We start from the raw sequence: 19,119 nt of genomic DNA, 5'->3' as shown, positions 1-19,119 counted from the left end.
AATAATAATAATTATTATAATAATAACATAAAAAATAATAAAATGACAAAAAAATAATATATTTTAATAAGATAAAAATATGAACTTAAAAAATATAACAAGAAATAAAATAATAAAGAAATGAAGGTTTTATATATATATATATATATATATATATATATATATATATATATATATATATATATATATATATATATATATATATATATATATATATACATGTATGCATGTATGCATGTATGCATGTATGCATGTATGCATATATATATATATATATATATATATATATATATATATATATATATATATATATATATATATATATTTATTTATATATATATATATATATATATATATATATATATATTTATTTATTTATTTATTTATTTATATATATATATATATATATATATATATATATATATATATATATATATATATATATATATATATATATATATGCATACATGCATACATGCATACATGCATACATGCATACATGCATACATGCATACACACAGATTTAGAAAATAATACGATGTAAAGGAGCAAAAATTAACAAAATAAAGAAGGACGACGAAATAAAATAGACTGTTGTCAAACTTTAAAAAATCAATACACTTCATAGAAATGTTACTCACATCTGATTGTTTACATTATTTGGCTGCCTTGTAGTCAAGTCCTCTTTTTTCTAAAAATATTTGTTTTTATTGCTTATAAGAGGTTCAAAACCAGGCTCTTTGTTAAGTTTAACAATGATTCACAGCTGCTCTTCAGGTGTATTTTGGGGGGTTGTTAAATATGCTGGGAGGTAGAGTCAGGAAGAGATTAGACTCCTGAAAGAAAAAAGAATATATTAGTTTTGTCACTCAGATCCACTCAGATCGTCTCACAGCCTCTACTGCGCAGACTCTCAATGGCTGCCAATGGCAGTGTCTGTGACGGGGGTATTTTGGCTTCAAAACCGTACAATGATAAATCACGAAGCCAAGCTGTCCACTCTTTATACAAGCTATGGTTACACCTCATGTACAGAGCATGAAATATGGTCTCGATGTAACTCCTGTCTGATCTTTCAAAGAGCAGGAAAAAAAACTCCTTTCTCCTAATTGGATGAAAAAGCATCCGTCACATTTCACAAAAGTGGTTCAGTGGATGTCGCAGCTGAGGCAGCTTTTATTCTCAGAGCGGCCTTTCAGATGAATTGGTTCATAGAAATATTGAAATCACTTCAACTGTTTTATCTTTGAGTGCATTTCATTTTCACAAACCGCATTATGAATTGAACTGCGCTCCATCTGCACACTTAGCAAACTCATACGCTGCAGCAAAGGTGAACCTTTTTGTTCATGTTGCTCCAACTAAGTGAAACCTGACAATGAGACAGTGGAGATCTTCCTCCTGCTCCGGCTCGGGTTCAGGCAGAGTTCAGACCTTTATCTCTGTTGAGTTATCCCCGTCACAGCCTGACCTACGCCTGTTCTTTGCCTTCCATATTCGCACACGACCAACACAGGCATTTCTTTTTTTGAACACCCACACACCCAGAAAGATTTGAGTACGTAAGCGAGGCTGTGTCATCTCCAGAAGAAAGGGTGAAGACCTCAGTGTGACATTGACAGACATGCCCCTCAGGCACCTGTGGGAGGATGTGTACGTGAATATTTTCGTCTGTGATTATCACACCTTTTACCCCGTCCTGTCTGATGGTTTTTATGTCGTTGTTTTTTTATCCTCAGGGATGAAGCTGCCGTCTCGAGTGCCCACTCAGGTGGACAGTGACGAGGAGCAGAAGTGGAACCAGACGGAGGAGCACGGCCAGGGGACGCGATGCTGCGCCTGCCCCAAAACAGACAAGGAGCTGAAGAAGGAGAAAGAGGATTCAGAGTATCGCAAAACCTTTGAGAATTACCTGCACAATGAAGTCTTTGAGATCAAGTAAGACGCCTGAGTGCTGAGTTTCTTTGATAACAAACACATCTGTTGTTTTTTAGCAGCTTTTAGTGTCATAGTTGTTTCAGGGAGTTAAAGGAATTATCAGACACAAGCATCCATCAACCAGCTCTTTAATTTTCATTGTTCACATTTCTTTAAACTGCTTTGTTCTCCTTAGACGTTCAAGACAGCGCCGCTCCGTCATGGGCATCGCCAACAAAACACACCCCTTCCTCACCACCGCGCCGAGCCCCCCCCAAGGGACAGACAGCCCGGATGAGGATGAGGAAACCTTTGAGAGCACAAAGACTGTCGTCACCGTCCACGCCAAGGAGTCCACTGTCATCTCCAACCTGCGCCACTTCACCAGCTACCAGATCGAGATCCACGCCTGCAACCATCCCACCGATTCGGCCCGCTGCAGCATGGCGGCATACGTCAGCGCGAGAACGATGCCTGAAGGTGAGGAGGGATTCACACATCGAATGACTTTGATGTGTTTTCCTTTTTTCTTCATTTTACTCAGTTTGAAGTGAGTATGTAGCTCCGATCATATGCATGTGCAACTTGAGGCAAAGGAGTACAGCAGGACACTTCGTGGGGAAGCGTGAGAGCTCTTTAGATTCAGTGTGAGCTCTGATGACTGCGGTAAGAAAGTGGAGGATAAAACCACGACTGAGTGTTGCCAACTTAGAGACTTTGTTGCTACATTTAATGACTTTTCAGACCCTTTTGAAGATTACATTTCTTGCGACTTTTCTGGAGTTTGGAGAATCTGAGGTTTCCAGACCAATACCGATCCTGATCCGATACCAGTGTTAAATAATAATCTGCATGCTCTACTCGTGTTACAAACTAGTTACGATCTTACGACACAACGTAACCCGAAATTTCGGGTATGCCAGGTTTTTACCCTAAATACCCCCAAAATCTCTAAATAACTATCCAGATACATGTATTATACTTCATATTCACGGGAAAGAGATCCTGCTTTCCTTTTTGTGTCCATGATGCGAAAAAGGTGGGGACACCAAGAAAATTACAGAGCACAACGACTCGAAACAAAAGCCGCGTTTCCACCAAGCAGACTGGTTCGGTTCGTCTCTGTTGTCGGTACGTCTCCTGGGACAGATCCCCAAATAACCGAGACGAGCCGCCCCACTTTTTGGGACCCTTTCATATGGGTGCCAGACTGAACCAATCCGCTCTCAGAAGGTGGAGCTACAACCTTGCAGACTGTTGATTGGTCAAAAGAATCGTCACTTACCCTGACAGCGGCTGCGTTTCTCCTGGTGGCACACAGACTTCTCTGAAACAAAGCTTGATTGCCCTTTGTATCAAAGAGCTACATGACAATCACAGAGAGGACAAAATGCTGCATGTCTTCCATCTATGCTCTTTGTTTACTGTGTCACATTTTTCTTCTTCGTTGGATTTATTGGCGGGGTAAACTGTGTCGGGCTGCTGTCTACCACGAGAGGGCACAGTTTTACTGTGGAAACACAAACGGGATCAGGCTTAACTGTACCAAACCGTGCCAAACCGTACTGAACCAAACCGGACTGCTTGGTGGAAACACGGCTAAAGTGGACGATGCTGATGACCGCGTAACACTGCGTAGCTGTGTATTCATACGCGTCAAAAACTAGTGGTTTAGTGTTTACTAGTGTTTAAATATTTGACAGCAGTTTGGTAAAAAAAAAATGCTTCAGAATTTATAGAAATGACCATTTGATTGTAAAATTTTATACCTTGTAGACTAAACCATAGTTTAGTCTACAAGGTAGTGTCAAGTTTGGACCGATCCTTTCCCACCAATACCTGATCCAGCTTTGAGGGGCTGGATCTGTGCATCCCTAGTTGAAACCAGCAATGTTTCACTCAGCTTTAATGATGTTTGAAACAGGAAACAGCCTCATTCTTTCAGGTTTTTCATGACTATACATGAAAGAATTGATTAAAAAGAATCTGTTAATGGTGGATTATTAGGGTGTATGGTAATCTGGGGGGTTAAAAACAACAACAGTGTAACCGAACCAAACCTCAAAGCTCAGGAAGCAAAGCCAGAGAGAAAAAGAAAGTTAGTGACTAAGTAATGAAATAATGTGACTTTGTTTTCTGCAGATAAAGCCGATGACATCACCGAACCGATCCACTGCGAAGTGTCAGAAAACACAGTTCTCATCACGTGGAAAGAGCCCACAGCGCCGAACGGGATGATCATCCTGTACGAGGTCAACTACAAGAAACTGGGAGACTCAGAGGTGAGATTACACATACACACACACACTCACACACACCCTTTCATGCCTTTATTGCTTCAGTTTCTGTTGGGATCTGACGGATGAGGTCACTGAGTGCATGAGTTCACGGCACAGACGCTGGTTCCTAATCAGAGAGCACTTTTTATCTCCCCCACCTTCATTAAACAGGAGAGCTCACACAGTTTCAAACCAGCCATGGGCAAATAAAAGGCAAATAAGAGGCAGTGCTTATTACTGAAAATGTGCTTCAGAGTGAAGCATTATGGCCCTGCTAATGTGATAGGATAAAAACCAAATGGAGAAGTCATTTAAGCATTGCATCATTTTAGTTGCTGTGGAGACAAACAAAACATCAGGTTGATGCTGTGGACGTCTGTGGAAAAGAGTAAATACCCTCAGTGTTTCCTCGTTGGAAAATAAAAACATGAACAGTGTTTAACGTAGCGAGGAAAAAGTATATCCTGTAAACTGAGTCAAAATGTTATTTCCAACGTGATATTTTAAAGTTGGAAACAGTGAAGCAGCTGTTGGTCATATCATCCTGACCCTGAGTGTTCGTCTCACTGCAGGAGCTGCACTACTGCGTGTCCAGGAACATGTACAAAGTGACCAGAGGCGCAAAGCTGAAAGTGATGCATCCTGGGAACTACACGGTGAGAATCCGGGCCACTTCGCTGGCTGGGAACGGATCCTGGACTGAGCCGACGTACTTCTATGTGCAGGATGCCAGTAAGTTTCTGTCTGCTGTGAAGGAACAGACACAACGAAGGCCTGTTCAAAATCCATACGCACAGAATCCGCACGATATATATATATATATATATATATATATATATATATATATATATATATATATATATATATATATATATATATATATATATTTACTCACTATTAACATAGGATAATTAGCCTTTCAGTGGCCTTTTATTTTCAGCTTTACCTAAATATTTTCTATAAATAGGATATAATTTAAGAAGTATTTGAATTAAGCATGCACTTTCCCAAGATCTCTTTATTTTTGAAGATTTCACTCTATTTCAAAACAGCCTCAACAACTCTGTGACACAATAGCAAACCCTTAAAATAGTTTCCTCAAAATGAATTCTAAAGTTAGGGATACAGATTTTAGTAAAAACACATTTTTGAAAAGCAGATAACATTTCACATTCTTAAGTTTGTATTAAAACACCTTTATGATGTTTCCCTGTATTAAAATGTTTGATTTCTTCATTTTACTTTTACAATAAGCTGCTAAAAAATATGTTTTAATACAGCCAGAGAGTTAACCCTTTAACAGTTGGGCCTCAAAATTCCTGCCTAGGCATTTTTGCTTATTATGACTATAAAATGGCCAAAAAAATATCCTTTGAATTAATGCTTTGGCTCATTTCTCTGGAACTCTATGAACTTTCAATATTTGGAGTTATTTTCAATTTACTGCATGTTATGTGAGAGTAAACCAGTTCCAGTGAAGAAAAATACAAGAACAGAATTGGATTTTAGAGGTTCAGTGAAGGAAAAAACACTGGAATCACACATCTGTTGCAGAATTTACAGGATAAACTTAAAGTTCAAACATTGATAAACATGTGCACATTAACATTTCTGAGCATTGTCTCTGCCCAGAATCTTCAGCACCCCCACAGCTCTCTAACTCTCTCCTCACACACACACACGTCCTGAGGATCACTGCTCCTCATCATGGGATAAAATGAAAGTGAAACTTAAGGAGAAAGAGATTCAGCTAGATTTGCTCACTGTACAGTACAAATAAGGCTTGGTGCATTGATTTACAAAGGATATCACACAAAACAAGCCTTGAACCATGCTCAAACAGTGAAAAAGAAGCCTTGGTTCACTGTTCTGACATTGCACAATAAATACATGCTGTGCGACACACACACATATACAGTATAAATGCAGCACCGTACTCAGTTCTAAAAAGGTTTTTACACGTCGTCAACAATGAATTTCGCACATATTTTACAAATTAGACTTTGTACACAGTTCTGAGAAAAATCACCACACATTACAAGCCTCAATCTACACATATAATTATACCATACCGTACCGACATTTTTCTATTAAGAAGTTTTAAAAACTACCACAGCTGTAAACAAAGTGCTGTACAGGTAGATTAAATTAAAATGATAAAAACAGATAAGAAAAATAGACACATTAAAGAAAACATACTAACAACAATTAAAAACAAAAAGATCAGGCAAAGAAACTAAGTTGAGTAAAAACTAGATAGAGAGAGCCTTATTCATCCCATCTAACGTTACCTTTTTCACATGAATTTGCTCCTTCTGTCTCAAAATCATGCAGATACCTCAGTGGAGGATGGTCTTCTTTTTTTGGCATTTTTAGGAGAAATCAGTTCTCCATTTTTTCTGTGCGCTCCTGACATCCATTCCAATTTTTCCAATTGTGAAAACTGTTTAGGAATAACGGTCCTTCTAAGTGCGGTGTGTCGGCGCTGACACGTTAAATGTTAAAGGGTTGAAGAAAGAATTTACTGCTCTTTAGTGTTTAGTACAAAGTGTTGCACCCATAATGTCCCCCGTGTGATGCTCTATGAAGCTCGTCATGTTCACAGAGCAGCGTTTAGATCCTGGGGCTCACTCTCTAACTGTCTGTGTCTGACCCACAGGTGATCCTCTCTACATCGTAAAGATCGTCATCGGACCAGTCATCTGCTTTTTCCTGCTGCTGTTTGTAGCCGTCGCCGGGTTTGTTATCTTCAGAAAGAAGTACGTAGTTGTAAAACTCATCTCAACACTGTCATTAATTTTTTTTTTTTTTTTTTTTTTTTGAGCTCTTAGATTATTTATCAGTCAGCAGTGTTAATAATTCTGTTTTTCTTTCTCCGTAGTCAAACTCAAGGGCCGAGTGGTCCCATCTACGCCTCCTCAAACCCAGAGTATCTCAGCGCTAATGACGGTAAGAGACCAGTTTTAACATCACTGAATTAACTCAGTTTGAAAAGCAAGGGTTGTCCTTAAAGATCAGGAAATCTGAGTCTAAAAACTGCAGTTTCAAATAACTGCTCAGAAAATTCAGGGAAAATCTGTCCAAATCAGGAAACTCATTTCTGGGAAAACTTTGTTATTTAGCGCATGATTTCTGCACGTGCAAACTGACTAATTCCCTCAGGTAAAAATTTGACACGCTTGGGAAAAACTGCTCTTCTCCCTGAATGTTTTGTTTGTTTAAAAAGCTACAAGCAAAAACAACTCATTCAAATTTAGTGGCAGCATCCCACGATGCTAAGCAGGTTTCTTTAAGAAGTTATTCAGTCTAAAATAACTGCTGCTCTCTAGGGAATATTGGATAATCTGATCAGGTAATCCAGTTTTCTTGCTTTGAATAACCTCCCTTCATGTGTGCATGTGCCCTCCATCTGTTTATCGATCATCATGAGTAACCTGTTCCCTGAAACGTCACTGCAGTGTACGAGGAAGACGAGTGGGAGGTAGCCAGAGATAAGATCAGCATCCTGAGGGAGCTGGGCCAGGGCTCCTTCGGCATGGTGTACGAGGGCATCGCCAAGGACATCATAAAGGGCGAGGGGGACACACGGGTGGCCGTGAAAACGGTGAATGAGTCGGCGAGTCTGAGGGAGAGAATCGAGTTCCTGAATGAGGCCTCGGTGATGAAGGCCTTCAGCTGCCACCACGTGGTAAGGAGGACATGTGTAGATAAACTTGGTTCACAGAGACTCTTTGGTGTGTTTTGGTCATAATTTAGCTGATCGGTTGAAAATAAAACTACCTATGGTCACTTATTTATGTGTTTCTTTAACTTGTGTCCACTGAGACTAGGGATGGGAACCTTTCACGTTTGGAACAATACGGTACTAATGCCTGGTACCTGTCAATTGATGTTGGTACGGAACCAACACGTTCTGTTAATACTTTTGTGTGTGTTTATGTAGTTATGAATATGAATTTGTTTGATTTGTTTTGGCCCATCCTTACAAATGAAACTGATCTTATAAACCTCCAGGAAGGTCTGACAGCCAGCCTTTGTTGCTTTTTGCTCTGAGACCTAAAACTCAGGACATTTTATTGGTTGTTTAGGTTAGAACATAAAGATTTTATTGTTTCAAAGGTATTGTTCAATGATTTTCAAAAAAAATCATAAAATAAGATTGGAATATTGAAGGTATATGCTGTCAGTTTTAAAAAATAAAAATCAGTATCAGCAGGTCAGGCTTTTTAAAGATCAGTGATCGGCCAGAAAATTGTGATAAGTGCACCCCTACTTTACATGAATTGGTACTCGGTACTACAGACAGAATTCGGTCGGTACCCACAAAAGTACCTAATTTAGTACCCATCCCTAACTAAGACCCTAATTATCCTGGCTCAGTCACTCTGAGGGTCTTCAACAAAGAAATGTGGAAATGAGATTGATTTTATATGAAATTCAACTCCTGTTTTAGTTTTAGCTTAGTTTCTTTATGTCATTCATATTGACATAAAAATAGAAGTACAATCAAAAATAAATCTCACACAAAATGAAAAGGAGCAGAAAGAAGAAAAAGTTTTATTGTATCTGCCCTTCATTCATATAATGTTAAATAAACACATGATCAAGAAACATAAATACTGTCTGCCAGCATTTCTCTTAGCTTTTCATTAGATCCTTTTTTACAGAAAAACGACAAGCAAAGCGATCCACAGCATTAGTCCAAATTGCATCAAACCAAAGAAAAACAGAAATAACAAAACAATTTCTTATTATAATTGTTAGTAACATATTTTGTTTTTCATTTTATTTATTTATTTATTTATTGTTAATATTTTAACAACAGCAGTGGATGAAACATGATTGTAGCTTTTTATTATTTTGGAAGACATTACGCAGCCCCCAGCCCAAGGTGTTTGTTTAGTGTCTGTCTTCAGTTTGGTGTGGGATTTTTTTTTTCTATTTTGAATTTTTTTTTTTTTTTCTTAATTTGGTCCTTTTTGTTTTTTCTTTCTGTCTTCTCATATTGCAAGCCTCGATAATAACAAAAATAACATAACTATTTATACAGCACTTTTAGATAAAAGTAACAAAGTGTTTCACAGTGGGCAATAAAACAGGTCAAATGAGCTGCAAACAATAAAACCAAACAGAAGAAGCAGTCAAGTAATAAAATCAAAGTTAAAATGAGATAAAATCACAAAATAATTCTATAAAAATACATCTTCAGTAGTGAAAACAAAGGAGTGATTGTGAAAGTCTGATTTCTTCTGGCAGGCTGTTCCGGAGTTTAGGAGAAAGATTAAAATCAATCCTGAGAATTAATAAAACCTAAAGTTAAGAAAATCTACTCCCAGAAAATGCGACAGCACTGTAAGCGAGTGACTTTTCCTCTTTACCTCACATCCCAGCCTGATCATAAATAAACAACACAGGACTTTCTGTGTTATTTGAGTTATCAAGGATGAGTAAAAGTGCCAGAAACAGTGTGAATTTACAGCTGGATGCTGCTTCGATTCTGGAACAGTTTGTCCAAACAAATAAAAACCTGACTTGTGTTGTGTTGTGTTGTATGACGCTGTGTGTAAAGGGCATTTCTGTTTCCCTGCTGTTACAAAGCAAAGTGTCAGAGTTCATCATACAAAACAAACAAACCAGACTACAATGAGACCAAACAGCCGTCCTCTGTGTGCTGCAGGTGCGTCTGCTGGGCGTCGTGTCTAAAGGTCAGCCCACGCTGGTGGTGATGGAGCTGATGACCCATGGAGACCTGAAGAGCTACCTGCGCTCTCTGCGACCTGACGCTGAGGTAACAGCTCACAGATCTAAATCTCAATCCTGATCTTTAGAGTTGTACTTCCACTTTCTGGCATGTTGCAAGAGAAATACTTTCAACACGTCCTGTTTTTTCAACAACTCTGCAGTTTTATGCAAATCACTGGTAGAGTACTTGTGTTTTTTCTTCCTGAATGAAAATTTCTGAAGTTTTCCTTTTTGTCTCTTTATCTGAAGTTATTCTTTTAGCAGCATAAAAACAGGAAAACAAGTTGTGCTGCTCTTCCTGACAACATCAGCACCTCCTCTGGCTCTTACAGACGTCTGAGTTTGACTGAATTTGGCTTCACATTCTTCTCAAGACTGAGGAGCTGACACAGCTGAACAAATACTGAACAACTTTGATCCATTAATGTTTAAACAAACCAAAGTAAACACACTGAGGTTTTTAAAACTTTCCTCCTGAGTCATTTGACTCAATCTGCCGTCAGCGCTATTGTTCTCGACTCTTAAATCAGTCACACTCAGGGAAATGTGATTGAATCAGAGGAGGGGCTTTGAGGTCTAATATTGATGTGTTTGTGTTGTCACAAATACCTGGAACTGCTACACCTTTCTGTTGACTGTTGCACAGTGAAAAACTCCACGCTGTGTTTGGTCTCAGTATGTGTACAGATGACTAACAGTGTGTTATTCTCTGAAGTGTGTAAACATACAGATGGGAGTGGGGTGGGAATCAGAGGACGGAGCTCCTCGATGTTGATTGAAGACTTTAGCAGTCGTCACTTAAGTCATCAGAAAACATCTCCTGTTGGAGTTTAACAGGCGGCTTTGAGAAAAAAATTTCCTCCTAAGTGTAACATTTTAAAACTCATCTTGTGTCTTTCAGAACAACCCGGGGCGTCCGCCACCCACTCTAAAGGAGATGATACAAATGGCCGCTGAGATCGCTGACGGCATGGCTTACCTCAACGCCAAGAAGTTTGTCCACAGAGATCTGGCAGCCAGAAACTGCATGGTGGCTCATGATCTCACCGTCAAAATAGGAGGTATGTTTTTTGACCAACAGGTATGAAAGGAGCCGGCATCAGACACTGAAAGTGCTCGGCTTCGTTCCTCGCCGTCTAGTAGTAACAAATGCTGTCCGAGACTCAAGAGCGAGCTGAAAACTGATGAAGCTAACGACGCTGAACGATTTATACCGCACAAGCAGCAAGGGCAGGGTTATGCTAATGATGGCCCCGTTACGTAACGTGGCTATGATTTCTGACCCACCCATTAAATCCTGAACACAGAAATTTTGAAACAGTTTGTGAGCCTATCTCCACAGTTAAACCCTAAATGGTTGAAAGACTTTTTTCATGTTTTAAGAAAATACATTTATGACCTATTTAATGTGTTTAAAAGAAAATGTCTGAATCTGCCTTACATGGAGTGTGAGGAGTTTCTAAGTGATCTTGCAAAAGTCTCACTTCTAGATATGCTAGATCGTAATCCTGTCTTTATAATAAGGTCATCAGCACCAGTATCACAGGTTACAGGTTATTTCTAAATCCTACCTCTTAGCCTCCCAATTCGGTCAGAAGTTTAGTCCTGAGAAGAAAGATCTGTGTTTTTCTCTGCTGAAAACAATTTCTGTGATTAATTTTGTAGTGATGGTGGACACTGGAGCCTAACTGTCAGACAGAAAAAGGACAGAAGAGCAGAAGAAAGATAAAAAGGAGAGAGATAGAGTACGAGCTAAAGGCTAACACAGGGGTTAAAGTGTTAGTGATAATGTTGATTCCAACCCACAGTCAGCAGTTATTCTGCAGTGGTCTGTTCAAACTTGAGAGTCTATCAATAAAATAAAGAGTGAGGATATGTTAGCTCTGCTTGGTAGATGACTGGCAGGACATAACCAGGATTTACTAACGTTACACATTACAGACTTGTCTTAGAGCACCGGGCTGCCAGCTTTGCTAAATATAGACAGTTACTACACCACTGTACAAACTGACAGTGTTTACTTGTTGTCATGTTAGCCTACAGATACGTTGTAGCACCAGGCTGCCGATAGCACTACATATAACCAGCTGCTATGTTAGCTTGATGTCAAGTTTCAATCTGTATTGCTAAAAAAATTGTTTCCATCCAATCGCATTTTAATTCCACAACAAACACACACCTCACAAAAAGTCTTTATGACAGTGTGCGGAGACTCTGGGCCACAAGGTGGCGAGGCAGTCTGATTAAAACAGATCCTCTTCATAGCATATTTAAGTTCAAAATAAAATACTGCTGATAATTTAAAGTTAGTGATTGCTCTGTGACAACTTCTAAATGACTTCTACACCAAGCTTTATTAACCAGGTCCATAAATTGCATTGTTCCTTTGGTCCATTGTTTGTATGTGTTTCCACCACAGGCCAAAGATGTAGGTATGTTAGGTAAATCAGGCCAGTGACGTATGAAGAAAAAAAGTAACTGCACTACACCAACAGACCAGTAGATGTCAGTATTACACAAAAGAAGAGAACGACAAGCTTGCATTGTTATGCGAGCACTTGGGATGTTCAGCCTTGTGCTGGTTTTGATCATGTTTTATTGCACGGAAGATGCTGTTTCTGCTGTTTCTGTTGGTTTTAAAAAAGAGCTCGTTGCTTGATGAATTTCAGCTGGATGTGTCCTTCTCAAGTGGTTTTAGATCATCATTAAATACTTATCAGATGAGGAGATTATGACATGTTTATAAAGCTAAACTAGGATGCATTCGCGAGGATTTCTTCTATTTGAACAGCTGTTGTAAACTGGATATCTACTGACACGTTCATAAAAAGGTCTCCAGTTTAAAGGGTCACTCTTTTAAACTGGAACACCGGGAGCTGACAGTCACACATTCAGTCTTGTAGGCACAGAGAAGACCATTGTTTAGGAGTTATTTAACCAAGTCAGTCACAGCTGGGGGTCATCTTATTGTGGGTGGACATAAAAACACTATGGCTGCTTCACCAATCAGGAGCTTGCTGTCGGAAGTGAACACAGCGGTGACTTCAGCTCTCTTTTCTGTAGTTTCTACATTTGAGATTAACAGCAGATGATGTTAGAGAAGCAGAGCAAAAAGGAAATGACTTGGGTGGATTCCTGCATCCCACACTGACGTTTTTTGCTGTTAATGAGTTGTTGTTTTGTTCCTGCAGATGCTGAATTGCCTTTAAACTTTACCAGAACAGCCATGACTCAGACACTTCAAATGAATTTTAGATTACACATTGCATAACCTTAATTTGATCAAACAAGCTCACTAAACCATCTAACGTCAACAGCAGCATCCAAGCCAAGAGGAAACGAAGTTGCTCAGCTCCTCCAACACAGTTCTCGAGAAGTCAGGGTGGCTAATGTCAGGATATGATGAATTTCTCAGTTAAACAATTTTTTTTCCCCCTCCAGACTTTGGTATGACCAGAGACATCTACGAGACCGACTACTACAGGAAGGGAGGGAAGGGCCTGCTGCCCGTCAGGTGGATGGCACCGGAGTCTCTGAAGGACGGTGTCTTCACGGCTCACTCGGACTGCTGGTCAGTGAAACTATCAGACTGGGTGTGTTGGGAGTTTGCTGATCAGTGTGTTACATGAGAGGAGAATCAGCGGCTCATATTTGAATTTAAAGAGAATTATTGAGGATATTCATGAATCTTGAAAAATTTAGAGGTTGTGAGGATCAGACAATGAGGAATGAAATGAGAAGCTGCTTGATCTTAAAAATAAAACTTTTGTTTTGATGAGTAACAAATCTATCTTCCAAAGGTTGATGATTTCCTGTCAGGTTAGTTTTAAGAGCCTCTCCATAAAGCGTAAAAGCAGACCAGAATAACAAACCGTAAACACATTACTGCTCATATAAAATGAGCAGACCGGAGCACGTGTGTGAGGCTAACCTGTTTTCAACCCTAACTTTGTTTACCAGCATCGCACCCCCACTGCCTCCTGCCCCGAGTCGACCCGCTCACTGCCTGGAGTGTTTACCAACAGATTAACTCTGTCAAGTGTCTAATTGGCGTGTCCTCATTCTCTCTGTGTCTGTTGTTGTTGTCTCCCATCACTCGCCCGTGCGTCAGGTCGTTTGGGGTTGTGCTGTGGGAGATCAGCACGCTGGCCGAGCAGCCGTACCAGGGCCTGTCCAACGAGCAGGTCCTCAAGTTTGTCATGGACGGGGGATACTTGGACCGGCCGGATAACTGCGCAGACAGACTGTGAGTACGAGGGCGGGGCTGAAATATGAGCTGTGTTGTATAGTTGTATTGTTTTGTGCTTTTGAGCCAAATGTGCAGGTGTCTCAATAGATTCCTGCTCCACAAAACCTCTGTCGTCATTTTTAATGTGGGATTTATTTGATCCAGTCAGGGTGCAGCTAGGGTCAGGAAAACAAGAGTTTAACTGTGTTAAATATTCAAAAGTTAAATTACCAAGGTCAGCCAAGTTCACTCAAAGTCACAAGTTTTCCATAAAGGATTTTAAAATCTGAATGGGAGCTCTTTTGTTATTTGACAGTATTAGACAGTTATAGCTTCCTGCTCTGAAACTGGAAAATCATCTGAGACTGGCTTCATAGAGACAGACTGTCTACCTTTATTTTTAATAAGGAATATAAGGTGAATTTTAGATTCTTAAAAGCACATTTTCTCCCAAGTTACAGATGTAGAGTAGATAGGACATGATTGTGACGGTACAGGATAAAAAAGTTAACGGGAGCAGGAACCAATCAGAGAGATAGAATATAATTTATGACATGCGCAGCTGTCTTGTAGTTTATTTCCATTAAGCCTACACTCTAACGCAAGTAAAAAAAAAACTACACTTCCCAGAAGCCAACAGTAAACTTAAAAAGAATGGGAAGAAAATCAAATCAAATTCAATGTGTTGCCTAAAAATCACGGTATTATACATGTATTATTATATTGCAAGTTTTTCATCCGTCCAGTCTTGAAATTATGTTGAGTTCTTCAAAGTTTGGATCAAAAGCAAACTTTCCTCCAGTGCTGACTGCTCGCCGCCATTTTCAAAACTGAGGAACGTCTCTAGTTGCGTCTTACGTCATATCTGAGCATGCGCAGAAAGAATGTACCCTGAAAACTTTCCGTTTGAGTGGATACATGATACCTGGAAAAAAGGAGTATTACCCCCCTGTGAAACCAATTAAATGTCCCTTTGGATTGGCACTTTTCTTTCTTTTGGAATGAGGTGTAGACAAAGGTTAAATTCTTTCCGTTTGAACAAATAAACCGAATGCAAGTGAACATTTGGGTCCATGTATACGTGGCTAGTCTCTAATGTCAAGGATAACGTCTGCAGATTGGTGGTCCCACAGGGGGCGCCAGAGTCAACACATAAGTTCCCCTCAGGAGATTGAAAGCCATAGGCATATTTGATATCATGCACTGCAACATGAATGTTTAGTTTTGGCCCACGACCCTCCACTCTGATTTGTTTTTGGCTCTTCACTTAAAAGAATTTCAGCACCCCTGCTCCAAACCTGTAGGAAATAACGGAGCAGCCAAAGAGACAAATGGAATCAATGCTGCTGATGTGCAGCAAATAGTTGTGTTGGTTGTAAGATCACTAAAATCACTCTTTCTCTGTCTCACTGCCCTCACAGACACAACCTGATGCAGATGTGCTGGCAGTACAACCCCAAGATGCGCCCCACCTTCCAGGAGATCATCGAGATGCTGCGCGAGGACCTGCATCCTTCCTTCCAGGAGGTGTCCTTCTTCTACAGCGAGGAGAACAAGCCTCCTGAGAGCGAAGACTTCGACCTGGACATGGAGAACATGGAGAGCATCCCGCTGGACCCGTCATCCTGCTCCCAGAGGGAACACTGTTTGGACAGGGACGAGGCCTCCTCCATGGGCCTGAGGGGCAGTTACGAAGAGCACCACATCCCCTTCACACACATGAACGGGGGAAAGACCAACGGACGAATACTGGCCCTGCCACGGTCCAGCCCCTCCTAACAGACTGTACACACCCCACTCAAACATGTCCGTGCTATAGATTTAAATATATTTTTGTTTTTCGTTGTCATTTTATAGAGATCACACTTCTATCACTCGCTCTACAGAAGCCACTCAGCGCATATCTCAGGACCTTATTTTTCTCCTCGATGCCACAAACACACACTACAGCACGTCCAAACACGGATACCAGACGACACTTTTTGTATTTAAGGATGAACTTCCCGTGTCTCTTGTTCATGATTGTAGTTTATATACTGTATATATATTGCCAAGTTTGTGCAAGACTGGGTGGATTAATGGATTCAACTGTGAAACAAACTTTTGACAAACAAGAAGGCTGCTAAACCCGCTGACCCTTCCCGAGTCCAGACTGTCCCCGTCCCTCTGTATTTCAACACAAGGGTTCATCTCTTGGTTGTTCAGTTCAAAAAAAAAAAAGAAAAGTGCCCTTCTATTTTGTCTGTTGCCTACATCAGTTGTCATGGAACTTTGTCTGAATCTTTCTACGCGTGGTAATGACGAACTGAGAACGAAAGACTTTGGGAACTCTCTGCTGGACGGTCCAGAAACGGTCCCTCCTCGAACAAACTCTTGTCCACTGGAGAAGCTGGTTGAAGTGGCTTACCTCCTCACACTCTGCAGTATTCCAAAAAGGCACACAGGATGAACACAGGACTTTTGTTGGGTTATATTTTTTAAAGTTTACTTGTCTTTCTTTTACTTTTTGTCTTCTTTTTCTCTTTTTTTTGAGTTTTCACACTTACAGCTGAAGGATATTTAAACTGTTTTCAAAACACGTTGGTGAACGAGTTCCTCAGATTGACCAATAGCTGCTTCTTTGGTATATTTTAGTGGGTATAGAAGATTAAAAAAGTATATAAATATATATATAAATATATTATTGATGTTTTTGTACATAGCTGACATGTCATTCTTGAGGTATTTCCGGTCATAGAAAATGTTTTTACATGTTAGTCTCTTTATGTTTATTTTTTCTAATCCAGAAACTCATACTAAGTAGCTTTTTTGGACTCGTGATCAACCAACAGCACTCGGTCTTTTTGCTATGTGATGCCTTGGTGGAGGAGTGTTTGGCATCTTCAGCTTAAGATGTCTGCCCATCATATCAAGATCAAATAAAATAGTGCTGTAAATAATGCAGCAGGTGCATTCATGAAGAGGCTTTCTCTCTGTCTCCTCTTGCTTATCACAATGATGTGTTTCTGCAGTGAATACTGACACTCTTGTTTTATGTCAGAGAACTTGTGTGGGCAGAAAAAGTTAGAAAGGCCGTGCAGCAATTCAGTCTGCGCAGTTGACTAAGCTGACACACACGGAAGCCAATGAGGATGTTATTTGTTGTTTCTTAGCTTTTATATTGGCAGATGTTCCTTTTCTTACAGAGCTGTTTAGCATCACATTATCAAATGCTTTCCACAGCAATCTTTCAAATGTGGTTATTCTGTTATTTTTGATTAAAGGTACAGTCTGGCAAAATATTTTGGATTTCCTATAAAAGTATTTTTAAGACAACAACTTTCACCTGCATGGAAATCATTGAGGAATGAAAATCAAGGTGAATTAGACAAAACAGAAAAAACACCAAACTAAAAATGATAAAACAGATAAACTCATACAAAAAAAAGAGGAAAAAGTAAAACATCTTGCCATCATTTCCTCCTACACATGCTGCAGCTTGATGACTGTGAGCTGTAGTGAAATGCTGCCACCTGCTGGACAAAAACATGAAATGGAACCGTCCATCTACAGCACGCCTGTGTGATGTTACCAGCATGAAGTGGTAAATTCTCAAAGTGTGTTGTTAACACATAGAAGTCTAAACTAAGCAACACTTGCAGAACATATTTTTTTTGTTTCTGCTATTAAGAAGAAGGAACTTGCAAATGGTATCAATGAGAACATTCACAGCAAAACACAAAGTCATTATTGCTCAACGCATTCATGAGTTTCTCAGAGTTAGTGTGAGGCAACAGCAGTCTTGTGTTGAAATTTTGTTTATTTAGTTTTTCTTTCAGTTTTCTTGATAGTGTTTTAGAAAAGATAGGCTGCAGAGTCTTGTGCTTCAAAATCTAAAAGGAGGAATAGTAAATAGGATTCTTGCAAGTATACATATCTTATGTATTTGAAGCAACACGTGACGTCTTCTCCAAAAGCATTACTGATAAACAGCCAGCTGAAATAAATACAACAACTAAAAAGGAAATCTACAAGTAGCACCTCAAAGAAGTTAGCTAAAAGTTTGTGGTAATTGACAGTTCAAGGGTCTACAACAACAAGTTTGTGGTTCTGGTGTTACATACTCATTCTACTTCGATGAAGGTTAAATCTTTGCCATCAAAGCCCTGTAGAGCTCATCACTTTCTTTTTAATTATCTTGGTAACAAAACCCTTAATTCTATGTTCCTACTTCCATTCTGCCCTTTGAGAGGGTTCATACCACCTGTTGCACTCACCTGGACAAACAAGTGCATATAAACACATTCAGCAATCCAGAAAAGCAGTGATCAAGAGTTTTTTTCCAGGTAGGAATAAGAAGGTGAGATGCTTTCAACTGTATTACATCATCTTCCCCAGGAGATGGAGCCACCTGGTTGTTAGAGGGCCACGATAGATGAAGTACTCCATGATATATGATAGCTAAATAATGTCCCCCGTCCTTGTTACATAAAAAGATGAAAGCTGCTTATTGAAAATAATGTGTCTTTTATGCACACTACTTTGTTTATTAAATAACATAAAATTGATTAATTTAAATTAGGTTTAAGCAGCTTAAAGAGTGAGCATACAGAATCATATGGCGTCAAATAATCGGAAAATAGATATTTTGTGGGCTCTGAAGTCGGTTAATAACAATTATGATGTTGTTTTCGTTTACAAAGTAGACGCAAAAATGCAATGTCAAGAAGTGTGATATCAAACTATACACAAACTTAATCAAAACCTTTGATAAGTTTTGGCATCGCATTTATTACTTATTTATCGATAGTTTCTTATTTAGTTAAACATAGTTTCTGAGCAAAATGATAGAACACAACTTTGTAGTGCTACATTTATGACTTTTTCTTTTAAATTGCGACACGAAGCCTTTACAATCTATGTAAAATGCTCGTAAACTCTACGCAAACGACTAAATGAGATGCCAAACGCAGG

General features: G+C 39.4%; 1 protein-coding gene across 1 annotated transcript in view; it reads left to right on the top strand.

Moving 5' to 3' along the window:
• Nucleotides 1–17,313, top strand: part of insra (insulin receptor a) — an 83,497-nt gene extending 66,184 nt beyond the window's left edge. Inside the window, exons 10-21 of the mRNA XM_074688051.1 lie at nucleotides 1,740–1,938; nucleotides 2,114–2,397; nucleotides 4,060–4,199; nucleotides 4,769–4,928; nucleotides 6,856–6,955; nucleotides 7,078–7,145; nucleotides 7,655–7,884; nucleotides 9,874–9,984; nucleotides 10,840–10,999; nucleotides 13,380–13,509; nucleotides 14,050–14,184; nucleotides 15,588–17,313. Coding sequence (XP_074544152.1) covers nucleotides 1,740–1,938; nucleotides 2,114–2,397; nucleotides 4,060–4,199; nucleotides 4,769–4,928; nucleotides 6,856–6,955; nucleotides 7,078–7,145; nucleotides 7,655–7,884; nucleotides 9,874–9,984; nucleotides 10,840–10,999; nucleotides 13,380–13,509; nucleotides 14,050–14,184; nucleotides 15,588–15,945 — 2,075 coding nt within the window. The 3' untranslated portion in view covers nucleotides 15,946–17,313. The remainder of the gene's footprint in view (nucleotides 1–1,739; nucleotides 1,939–2,113; nucleotides 2,398–4,059; nucleotides 4,200–4,768; nucleotides 4,929–6,855; nucleotides 6,956–7,077; nucleotides 7,146–7,654; nucleotides 7,885–9,873; nucleotides 9,985–10,839; nucleotides 11,000–13,379; nucleotides 13,510–14,049; nucleotides 14,185–15,587) is intronic.
• Nucleotides 17,314–19,119: the final 1,806 nt, after the last annotated feature.

The sequence above is a fragment of the Halichoeres trimaculatus genome, unplaced genomic scaffold (genome assembly GCF_033239565.1).
Source record: "Halichoeres trimaculatus isolate MK-OKI-2021-1 unplaced genomic scaffold, fHalTri1.1 fHalTri1_scaffold_15, whole genome shotgun sequence".
NCBI classification, from domain to species: Eukaryota; Metazoa; Chordata; class Actinopteri; order Labriformes; family Labridae; genus Halichoeres; species Halichoeres trimaculatus.
The sequence above is the reverse complement of the archived record's forward strand: the minus strand, read 5'-3'. Positions and strand labels throughout refer to the sequence as shown.